This window comes from Marmota marmota, unplaced genomic scaffold, assembly GCF_001458135.2.
Source record: "Marmota marmota marmota unplaced genomic scaffold, marMar, whole genome shotgun sequence".
In the NCBI taxonomy this organism is placed as follows: domain Eukaryota; kingdom Metazoa; phylum Chordata; class Mammalia; order Rodentia; family Sciuridae; genus Marmota; species Marmota marmota.
In genome coordinates this window covers 16,431,071-16,443,243 of record NW_026000068.1, presented here as the reverse complement: position 1 = coordinate 16,443,243, position 12,173 = coordinate 16,431,071, and the positions used below count along the sequence as shown (strand labels likewise).

At 42.8% G+C, this 12,173-nt stretch overlaps 1 protein-coding gene across 1 annotated transcript in view; it reads left to right on the top strand.

The window, feature by feature from the left end:
- Positions 1 to 12,173, top strand: part of Wls (Wnt ligand secretion mediator) — a 102,703-nt gene that overhangs the window by 79,357 nt on the left and 11,173 nt on the right. The window contains exon 11 of the mRNA XM_015490494.2: positions 5,593 to 5,746. Coding sequence (XP_015345980.1) covers positions 5,593 to 5,746 — 154 coding nt within the window. The remainder of the gene's footprint in view (positions 1 to 5,592; positions 5,747 to 12,173) is intronic.

Sequence of the window (12,173 nt, the reverse complement as noted above, 5' to 3'; positions counted from 1 at the left end):
GGTAGTACTAATACCATATGGGTTTGTTGACTACATTTGTAATTGAAGGAAATGCTTTCATTTACAGACTGATGAAAATAGAGAATTTGGGGGGTTTGGGGGGCAGGTACCAGGGATTGAACTCAGGGACATTCAATCACTGGGCCACATCCCCAGTCCTATTTTGTATTTTATTTAGACACAGGGTCTCACTGAGTTGCTTAGCACCTCACAGTTGCTGAGGCTGGCTTTGAACTCATGATCCTCCTGCCTCAGCCTCCCAAGCCACTGGGATTATAGGTGTGCACCACCACATCCAGCTGGGAATTTTTTCTTATCACAGTTCTTGGGCCCCTTGAAATCCATCCAAGGAAACCCCACATTAGGAGCCTCAGCATCCTGTTGGCCATGACTGCTGGGAGATGTTAGTTTTGCTGGCTCTGCTAAAGTCTAAAGTACATGTGGTTTAAAATAAAACAATAAGCTAAGTACCAGTGATGCTCTATGATCCCAGCAGCTTGGGAGGTGAGGCAGGAGGATCACAAGTTCAAAACCAGCCTCAGCAACTTAGTGAGGCCCTAAGCAACTTAGTGAGATCCTGTCTCAAAATAAAAAAAAATAAAATAAAATAAAAAGCATTGGTAATGTGACTCAGGGTTCAATCTCTGCTACCAAAAATAAAATAACCTGTATGTCCTCATATGTTCCGTTCACCCCATCTGCTTTGACCTGCAGCAATGTGCTATGTTTGTATCCAAGCGATTGTGTATAAAAATTTGGAAATTTTGCTCTCCACTCTGAATGCAGTAAAACTATTTCCAAGTCTGAATGAGTTTTTTATTAACCAGCTCAAACACCCATAGTCAAGTCAGGGAGTCTGAGGCCTGAGGCCTCCCTTGGCCAGTTCCCTCATGTGATCAAATGGTTTCTGATTCCTCTAGTCCCTCAGTGTGGGCTATGACAACTGGCCAAGACCACCAGGCTGAGAGAGGGGAAGAAGAATTGCCAGTTCAGTGGTCAAAGGAATGAAGGGCACTTTCTACTCTTTGCTCCCAGGAAGGCAGAAAGGAAGGGCACTTCAGTCCTGATGCATGCTCCTGCCACTTTAGGAAGCTGGAGTCCTTCTCCCCACCCCCACATCTCACTGTTGTCTCTGCAGAGTTCCTTCTACCTGAAGTGAAGAGGGAACTAATCCTTAAATTGTTTGCATGTTGCCAGACTTTAACCTTGCACATGTTTAATTAGTGTACTTTTTAAAGCAGCGGAGGCCATCTTCCAAGGAGCATAGTTTGTGGCTTTTCTGTGGAGAAAAAGATTAATATTCCATTGCCCCAGTATCCGGCTCCAGCCTGTGGCAGGCTTTTTATATCTACTGCGATAGTTGGCCCGGAGTGGATTTCAACTCTGAGGGGGTAGCAATGAGGCCTTTTGAATTCCATTAGCTCCTCACATTCCTCCTGCTGTTTTTTTTTTTTTTTTAAGGTTTATTTATAGACATCTAAGACGTTTTCCAGCATAACTCTCGGTGTCCCAGGTACTGTATTAATATAGTCATCAGAGGATTTATTTTCTAATGTCATTTTGGAATGTCAGAGCAATGAGCTCACCTGAAAGAAAACCTATTGGGTAACTTTTTGAAATGGATCCCAGCCCTAGGTAAAAGGAATGTTTTAAAACCCCCATTATACTCTCAGGCTTGCTGGGAGAGCTTGCATTTAAGCCCCCTGAAATATAATGCGAGGGGATCTCGCCAGGATATTGAAGCTCTGAGGCTGGGAATGAAAGACCCACGGGAAGCTGTGGAATGCGGTGACCTTGAGGCTTTGTAGCTGGGGACTGAGGTGCAGTCTTTTAATGCCTGCCATTTTAATGGCCTCAGTCATAGCAACCAAGAGATGGTACATCGCAGTCTGGTCTTTTGGCCCCTTCCCTCTGGAAAAAAAAAAAAGAGGCGTTCCATTCAGAGGTGGTGGCAGTAGGGAACAGAAGTGCAATGCAGGGGAGAGGGTCACTGGCCTTCACTGAGGGGACCCCCAGGTGCCTGACATTCAGGTCAAGCCACATGCGGCAAACTCCCAGAGAGCCTGTCTCCATCTCTTTTGTGTGTATGTGTGATCACTTCATTCTGTGACTTATAGAGGAGACGTTTCCGGTAAGAGAGCCTGTGTCTGGGATTTGGAAATCTTGTTAAGTGGAATGTTGGTTGTCAAGACTACTGGGTGTAAAGGATTTGACCTTCACTTGGCTCCAGGGGTATAATTGGGTGGTTTCACACAAAAGTAAATTGTTGAGATGTAAAATCAGGAAAAACAGGAACTTTTAGAAATAAGACTTATACAGAAGGGGATGTAATTAAAAATAATAATAATAATAATTTGGGCTAGCTGATTTTTCTCTCTAAAAGGGAGAGGAATATTAGTAATATTTGGGTCTACAAAACTTGCCCTGGTGTGGCTGCTAATTGTGGTTCATACTGATGGGAACGTGCTCAGAGCTCAATATGTCTCAGGCATGAGTAACTCAGAGAAGAAGAAGAATACACATTCCAGTCTCTAAGCAGTGGAGGTGCACTATCTCGACAGTTCATTTTTGCAGTTCAGCCTTTTTCCATGGCCAGAAATAATGTATTTACAGATTACAAACTCAGTAGATTGGTGAATCTCCAACTTCATCCTAAACAATGTACATGCCCTAGAGGAAACATGAGACAGGGACATGAATCTGCTGTCTCCTCAGTCACACTAAGTAAGCTCCTGTATGCCCTCATAGTATGAGCATCCATTCTGTGGTTCTAAGGTAAAATGATATTTTGTATATATATCCAGTTTATCATATATCATACATTACTGATCTAGAATATAGTGATATATGCTACTATACAAATTTGAATCTACAAACCTATGTGAGTGTGTGTGTGCGTGTGTGCGTGAGGATATATATATGTGTGTGTGTGTGTGTGTATATATATATATATATATATCCTCATGCACACACGCACACACACACACACCCCTTACCAGGCCTACAGACTCTGTATGTTGTGGAGAACACACATACACACATACACACACACGTATGCATACATACACGTACACACATGCTTATGTGAGCACACATGCGCGCGTGCGTGCACACACACACACACACAATGAACAGCAAAGTGAATTTCCAAAAGAAACTTGGCCTTACACGGGAATTGATGCCTTCAGAGACTGACCCCCATTTACAAGAGTATTCTTATCCTTGTATCACATGATGGTTAAGACCACCTTATTCTGGAGTCAGACCCATGATCTTAGCTCAGCAGTCTTGAGTAGGATACTACCTACACCTCTCTGTACCATAGTTTACCCCTGTGTTGAGTAGAAACATTGAGTAGACTCAATGATACTTCTGTATTAACATGCTTGGTATAGTGTCTGGGATGGCATGAATATTTAATATATTTAATACATAAGCATTTAAGAACCTTTGCTCTATCTGTGTTAACCACTTGTTTTAAGTGATAATAAATGAGTATGACTGAGAGTGATACTTAAATTAATTCACGCTTGTTACCCCTCGGCATCTCCTCTCACACTGAAATGCAATTATTGTGATTTACTGTAGACTGTAATATTTTCTTTTTTACTTTTTGGTCAGAAGATTCTTGAGTGGCTGTTTCTACCCCCACTTTCTGCTTCCATGTGGTTGCCCTGGTGTCCTAGCACATCCCTGTACTTCTACCCCTATTCATTTAGCAAACATCGGTTGAGCATCACTGAGTATGAGGCATGCAAGTTGGTGCTTCCAAAGATGGGGTCAGTCATGCTGATCCTAGCAGGAATTAATTCCATTAAAGTTGTCAGTACTGGGTGTTCCCAACTCGTAACACAGGATATAGGCTCTCTTACAGGCCCTTCCTCTTGCAGAAGGGCTCACTGTTCTAACAGAGTAGGAAAACAATCATATCCCATCTTGCTTATAGCTCCTTCCGCCTGGCCTCCTCTCCTTAACCCTGTGAAGGGGAGTTCTCTCTGCTAGCACACTGTATCCATGTATTTCCAGGAAATATCTTAAAGCTTCCTTCCTCTTTCATTATAGGCATTAAAAATTCCTTCCTCTTTCATTATAGGCATTAAAAATCATCATAAGATGCTCTAAGTACTATAGGTTTTAGTAAATTAGGATATTTTGGACTTAAAAGTAAGAGGAGTGACATTCAGAGATGTTTCTAAGAGGTCTTAAGTAATTTGAATGCTGATATATGACTTAAAATCAGAAATGGTGATAAAATCCTTCTTTGTCTAAAACCACTCCTGAATATTTTATTTATAGTGAATTATTTTCCAAAATAAAGAAGACATCATTGTATTGGTTTGTTTATGAGTCATAAAAATGAACATTTATATTATGTATCATGAAGGCCAAACTAAAGTCCATAGTTGGGTAAACCAGCAAGCAAACCAGAGCTGTTTCCTGGTTCCCTGACACTCCAGGTCTTTAAAAGGTAAAGCCTATGCTTAACCCTTCACCAGGCCGACAGCCCCAGTGGGTCACAGGGAACATAGACAGCATTGCAGGAAGCCTGCTCATTGTATCATAAATAGGAGGTGAGATCAACCTGTTTGTTCAAGTCATTAACATTTAGATCCAGCTCGCCATCTTACAGTTTACAAGTGACTCCTAGAGAAGGTTTTTATAACTCAAGCTCATTGAACTGTCACAGCAACATTTATCCAGTTCTTTCTTTTATTCCCATTTACAAGTCCTGTAGCAAGGAGAAGCAGTCAAAATCATTTCAGTGATCTTAAGAGCTGGTACAAATTATTAGTCACTCAGCTCAGTGGCTCTGTTGACAGTTCCTAGAGTAATCCATATGTCTTCAGGCCACCCTTAAAACAATTACCAAGTCATTAACACAGACAAAAGCAGCTTCAAAACATCTCTTGCAGAATTGCAAAGCATATGAAGGCCTCATAATTACCTTTGTGGGTGACTTACCTAGATTGACATTTTATACATAAATAAGACATTGCTTATTGTATGCCAGGCAGTTTCTAGAAGTATTTTTACTTAATTCTCCCCCATGACCTTTCAGGTTTTTATTTTACACTTAAGGAAACTCAAGCTCAGAGTTTTCGTCTCTCTCTTGTCTTATTAAATAGTGAGTGGTATGGCCTGGATGTGGATTGACCTGTGTTCATTGAACACCTGTGGTACTTTGGGCACTGAGGATAGGCAACAAGCAAACCAGAGTTGGTACGTGCATGCAGGGAGTTTACATCTAGCTGGAAGTCCACAGAGAAGGAATTATGATTGTGGATAAGGGTTAGACTCAGACACAGGCTCTTTAACTAAGAGATTACAATAGATGGCTGTTGGCAGGAAGGGACACTCCCCAGGTGATGCTAACATGACGCCAAGGGAAAAAAAACACTGACATTGTGCCTGACGCATAGTAAGCCCTCAGTTTTCACTGGTATGATTCACATTAAAACAGGGAGATTTACATGGCCCTTGACTTTTTCCATATGTGAAAGAGTCCTGGTTTTTGTGTTGATTGGTTTCTGGATTGGTGTTATTTTTTTTGTTGTTGTTGTTCCAAGAGAATGTCATTTTCCTTTTCCACAGGTGACTGAAGGCCATTGGAAATGGGGCGGTGTCACAGTCCAAGTGAGCAGTGCCTTTTTCACAGGCATCTATGGAATGTGGAACCTCTATGTCTTCGCTTTGATGTTCCTGTATGCACCGTCCCATAAGAACTATGGGGAAGACCAGTCCAATGGTGAGTCCCAGCCTCCTTAGCACAGCTTCATTCAGGATAAGCCAGCTTCTGTCTCTACAGGATTTAAATGGCTAAAGCTCTGGGTTCATCACCTTCCTCCAAGTGTCCCCCTAATACTGAGATACAGTGAAGGCACATCCCAAGGAACTCTATAGACACATAAAACAAAAGCCAGCACAAGTCAGATAGTTCTTCAGGTCCTCATTTCTTAATATCTAAAATGCATTGAGAATATTTCATTCTATTCTAAAATATGTCCCAGTTTAATACAAAAAAAAATCAAATTTGCTTTCCTCAATTTTTTTGAGCAAAATTAACTGTTGGAAATAATCTTTATATTTTTTCTTCCAACATGAAAAGATCCTAAAATATAAGGTAGAGGAAGTCTGGGCTCTGAGAGTGGAAGATGGGATGGTCTTATTTTTCCTGCTCAGTTTTCTTTAAGGTTTATGGGATTTGTTTCTCTCTCTTTCTCTCCTCCTGGATCCTTTTTTTTTAATTATTATTATTGTCATACTAGGGATTTAACCCAAGGCCTTGCACATTCTAGGCACCACCATTGAGCTATACCTCCAGCCCTTCAAGAGTGTTTTTTGACAAACATTCAAACCAGTGGCCCTTCTCCTGTCTCCAGAACTTTCCTGTCTTCCAGTGCTGCTGTGTGTTATCTTTTCCTATCTTATAGTCACAGAACCTGGATATGATGATACCTAAAGGAACCTTAGAGTATTTAGCCTCTCTGATCATTTTAGAGATGAGGAAACTAAAAACCAGAAGAGAAGCACTTGCCACGAATTTCTCAGCTGGCCATGGCAGTGAAAAGGAATTATTGCTGCCCAGGCCAGTGCTGTTAACCTAGGATAGGTGACCTGGTAATAACTGATTTAACAGATCCTTTGCTGTTTGGCTCCAACTTTATTCTTTCTTCTCCTTTACCTTCATTCTTCTGTTTTACCTTAGCTACGTATTTGCTGTTCCCCAAACATAAGGTGAACTTTCTCAAATGCACTAGTGAGTGTAAGTCTATCTTGGTGCAGAATACAAGGTAGCAGCAGCCCCTCAGTGCTGAGGGTTGACCTCATTTTTAGGAATTGCTCACTGGGTGTGTTGAAGGAATGGATTCCACATACCACCTTCATGTGGGCCTGATGAAACCCCTACCCCTATTTTGGGTCCAGACAAAATGCTGCCTTCACTTGGAAACCTCCTGATCACTCCAATTAGAATCCATCAAGTTACACTGAATAGAGTTACGTTGTTACATGGGATGTTGGTGTGTTTAAGAAACCTACCAGCAGTTAGGTTGAACAGCATTAATGAGGTTTTCACTGCAAGTCATCTGAATGCCTTTAGTACATTAATTTGTAACATAAGTTTTTTTAGATAAGGTGGGGGTAACAGCATTTCTTTTAACTATTAAATCACTTGTTCCTGGAGCCCTTTCCCCTGATAGAATGTCACTTGGTACTGGTATCCTGAGGAACAGCCTGTGGAGCACGGGTCCAGTTTTAACTGGGTAGACGTGAGATGAGTCTGTCTGGACCGTTTTGCTCCCCTGCTGTAGTGTTCACTCCTGAAGGGCAGTAGAGATGGTTCTTAAAGATGCTTTAGACATGTTGAATGAAGTGATATTTTAGAAGCAAGAGTTCTAGATCAGCCTTTATTTTTCACACATGGGCCCATGATCTTGAGAATGACAGAAAGGAAAAGAGGGTAATGACATATAGATAGAAACAAAAAGGATGACAGAGAAGAGGGCCTCTGTTCTAGGGGCCATGGGTAGTGGAGCAGCCTCAGCTACCATCTGTCTTTGTACTCTTCTGGCCACTTCCAGGTGACAGCATCCTGGACATGAGATTTCTCTTCCTTTCTACACCTTCACCTATTTGGAGTCAAGACTAGTTGTTACCATTTTAGACCCATCTCTGGCTATGAATCCTGAGTAAGAGTAAAGGCTTCACTTCCCTACCCACGGTTCTGCTCTCAGTTTGACCAACTGCCTTTCTAGAAGGTTTGGAAGCTAGAGAGCCATCGGCTTCCATTCCACTGCTAGCACTCAGTGCTTTTACCTTGTGCATGGGAAGTGGGGGTGTATAGCCTCTGGAACATGGACCTTCAGCATGACAGCAGGAGGAGATTCCGGGCTTGCAGACAAGAACCTTAATTTCATTTCACAGTCATCCTGCCAGACTTTGGCAAACCACATGGCCTGGCCTTGACTGAAGTAGGCGAAGTTCTTGTCTTCCAGGGAAACTCCACATAAAGCAGTGCCTGCACTTCCTGGATGGTGTCCTAGCACTAATGTGTTGCAGGGGTTGAGTACTGACTGTGTGCTGCCGCTCTCTCTGCACATGAACCCTTCTGCTGGTTGTTTTTATTGTGTGATCCCTGGCAAACCTCTTAACCCTCTGTGCACCACTTCTCCCAACAGTTCAGTGGTCTCTCTTAAGTCCTTCTGAACTGTGACATTCAATGCCTCTCTTTCTTCATGATAGCAAAGAAGGGGCACGGGGGCACTTTCTGTCACTGCGTGACAACCCAGGGCATGATATCTGTCACAAGTAAGGAGTATCCAAATGCTGACAAGAATGCCTGGCTCCAGCTTGGTTAGGCTGATGGACCTGCCAAGCCAGGGATTTTAGGTGGATCCCATCAGACCCCTCACCCTTCACAACAGCCTACCTGCTCTCTAAAGCTCACAACTGAGAATCAGAACTCCATCCTTTCCTCATCAGGATTTTTTGTTGAAGACAGCTTGAGCTATTATTTCCAAGAAAGCTCAAAAACTAGTTCTCAACAGGAGGCCATATCCCTGGATTCCTTCACTGATGGGTGTTTGGAAGTATTTGTGGTTGCTTTGGATTGTCACTATGATTGGAATGTGCCACTGGCACTTAGTGTCCACATTCTAGAGATGCTAAATGTCCCGCAATGAAAGAAATAGGTTCTTGCAATAAAGAATTGTCCTACCTCAAATGCCAGCAAAGCCCTGGGGGGAAAACATTCTTCCAGTATTTTGGTGGTTAGACTGCTTTGGTACTCCATGCTGATCACAAACACAAAAGCCATATGCTTTCGCAGTTTTCCAGTGGTAGCTTCACAGCTTGAGCCCTTGCAGCTTGTACCTTGTGCTTTCTGTGTGGTACCATGACCTCATGTAGTCAGAAGGGTCTCTTCCATGTCAGGCTCTCTGAACACTTTCCTTCTCTGCTCTTCTTCCCTTTTTACCTCTCCATCTTCCACCAGGATGCACAGTGTGTCTGAAGAATTATGGAGCATTAGCCAAGATTCTGAAGCTCCTTGGAAATATCTGGGAATATTTCATGGAAACCTAAACATGAACCCTCAGGAGGATATGCTGTATTTTTAAATCCCCTGAGTGTCTGGATGGTATTTTCTCCCTCCCCCAACCTTCCCATGCTCCTTTTTAATTAGCTTGGCTTCCCCCCACCCCCATCCCCCCACTGCACTTACTTCTAAGGCCCAGAGCCAAGAATTCAGATCTCTTCTATGGAGAGTGAATCCCAGGCATGTGGTGCTTCTTTTCTTCATGAGATGGGTCCTAGATGAATCGCTAGGGAGAAAACCCATTTCCAGGAACTTGACAAACAGTTTCTGATGCCAAAGGGTATATAAAAGGGAAAGAACTATAGAGGAGTGTTCTTTTGTTTAGGGGGGTGGAGAGATGCCAAGAAACATGAGGAGATGGGTTGGAAAGGAATAGATGCTTGCTTCTTCCTTTGGTCATGGAATACACAGAGAAGAACAAAATGGGCAGCAGTTTCAATTGAGGGTCACTTTCCAGAGAGCACTTCCCCTCATGAGTTTCTGTTTCTCTTTCACTGCCCGGATCAGAGAGTGACCCTTCACAAATGAACTACCGAGCATCACAGTACTTAGCACTGTGCTATGTTGATTGAGATGGAGGGACAGAGATGGCCCTTGCTATCAAGGAGACATTATCCTGATCTGGGGACAAAGTATCTTCACCTGCATTTTGAAATACAGGAACTGGCAGGACAGCTGCAAGCCAGTGTGCTCACTCCTGATAGACACTGCAGGTGTGGGGGGCTCCTCCTGTTGCCTGATTTCCCAGTGCTACAGCAGTAGTGCAACACATTCACATGAATTGTTGAACATAGACACACACACCCACTCACTCTCTCTTTCTCTCTCTCTCTCTCTCTCTCTCTCTCTCTCTCTCTCTCACACACACACACACACACACACACACACATTTACCTGGCCCTCTGTGTCCTGGAGTCCCACATTTTCATATTTAGCCAACCACAGATTAGATATACCCTTAAAAAAAAAAAAGCATCTGTACTAAACATGTACAGACTTCTTTTTCTGGTCATTCCTTTTTAAACAATAGAGTATAACAACTCTTTAGCATGACATTTACATTGTATGAGGTATTATAAATAATCTAGAGCTGATATAAAGTATTCAGGGGGGATCACATAGTTCTATGCAAAGACACTATGGCATTTTATATGAAGGACTTCAGTATTTACAGATTTTGGTAACCTTAGAAGGTTCCGGAACTAACCCTCCATGGATACCAAGGGACACCTATATGTGTAATTATCTTGTGTGTACATGTATGTGCATTGGTATGTCTCTCTCTCTCACACACACACACGCACGCACGCACACACACACACCGTTTTAAAAAATGCAACGATGATATTCTGGTTCTCTTTCCTTCGAGGAACATTTACATTTTTCCCCTGCTGCTGACTTCATTAAAGCTGTTCTTTTTACCTGTTGCCATAACCAATTTATGAATCATTCTGGATATCTTCCCAGGCAGAAATGAACTGCAGTGGGCTAATGTTGACCCTTTTCTTGGGGCAAAAGCACCATCCCCAAAGGGTACAACAGCAATGCCCTGTACTCATGAAAAACTGTTTAACTCAGTAGGTCACTAATCCATGTGGGAAAACAATAAAGTAAGAGCAGGTCGTGAAGTCAGAAATTTCTGGATTGTAGCTTTGATTTTTGTATTCTTTTGCCTACACAATTCTTGACAAGAATGTTTTGGAAGAATTATGGGAAACTGTATTCCCGACTGAATGACTACCGTGAAGGGAACGAGAGATGCCCTAATCGCCACTCGGGCCTTCCTGTTTCTGTGCCTGTGAAATGTTAATGTCTGATGCAACTCAAGCTCCTGGAAGCAACAGCAGTATCCCCAGGTCCCGTGTCTTGGTCGCCAACTACCATGTGTTGCCAGTATTACTTCTGGAAGCTGCTGCTTGTTTCACAGAGCAGTGGCTTTAGTTGCCTCCATAAATGCTTGGATTGAGCCGTGGGGCCTGACAGTGTCTGTCATTTACTTCAGTCACCCCCTGGTTGTATGTTGGATGATCCGCCCTGGGCCAGCCTGGCTTTCCCTTGATGTCTGCAAACAGTGATGGAATTGTTCTTATCTCCAAGGCTGGACCAGACCCTAAAGTGGCTCTCAACAGCCTTTTCCCATTTCCCAGTGAAGGTGGGAACCGAGCGACAGTCCTTTGCCAGCCTGAACCTCCTACTCTGCTATTTGTAGTCAGGTACTTTCTTCTTCTTGCCTCTCTCAGGGCTGTTGTCCTACCAGTGACCTGAACTTTCATACTTATGTCATTTAAAATCATCTTCTCTGTGTCTTAAAATTACTGTCACCCTGTCCCATTGGGGGCACTTCAGTCACCTTCTTGAAGAGAACTTTCTGCTTCCCAAATGTATTAGTTTGGTAGGGCTGCTATAACAAATACCACAGGCTTAGTGACTTAAACAACAGAAATTTATTTTCTTATAATTTTGGAGGCTGAAAGGATAAGATCAGAGTCAACAAAATTGATTTCTTCTGAGAGCTCTCCTTGGCTTGTAAATGGCCATTTTCTCCCTGAGTACTCACGTGGTCTTCCTCAGAGTGTATCTGTATTCCAGTCCCCATTCAAAGCACACCAATCATTTTGGATGAGAGCTCATACCAATTATTTCTTTTTTTTACTTAACTACCTCTTCAAACACCCCATTACCAAATACAGCAACATTCTGAGATATTAGGGGTTAGGATGTCAACATGTGACTTTGCATAGTGGACACAATTCAGTCTATGACACTGAGATTTTACTCAAAACTTCTAGGTTTAATTTTGTCCCACTCCTTGGAGTCATATCCTGGTATGGGGTGTCTGGAGATGTCTTTGAGGTTGTTGGAAATGGCTCCCTATAGCCTGGTATAACTATCTCTTGTGTTTAAGATGGATTAAGAGATGACTGGACCCAGGGTCTCTAAACCTTGTCTCACCAAAGCCACTGTCTCCCAGGAAGGATCCTCAAAGCTGAGCCATCCCAAGCCATGCCTGCTCTCCAGAGGAGAGTTTTTCTCTAAATCCTAGTAGGGAATACTAGTACTGATATGCTAGGCTAGTCTC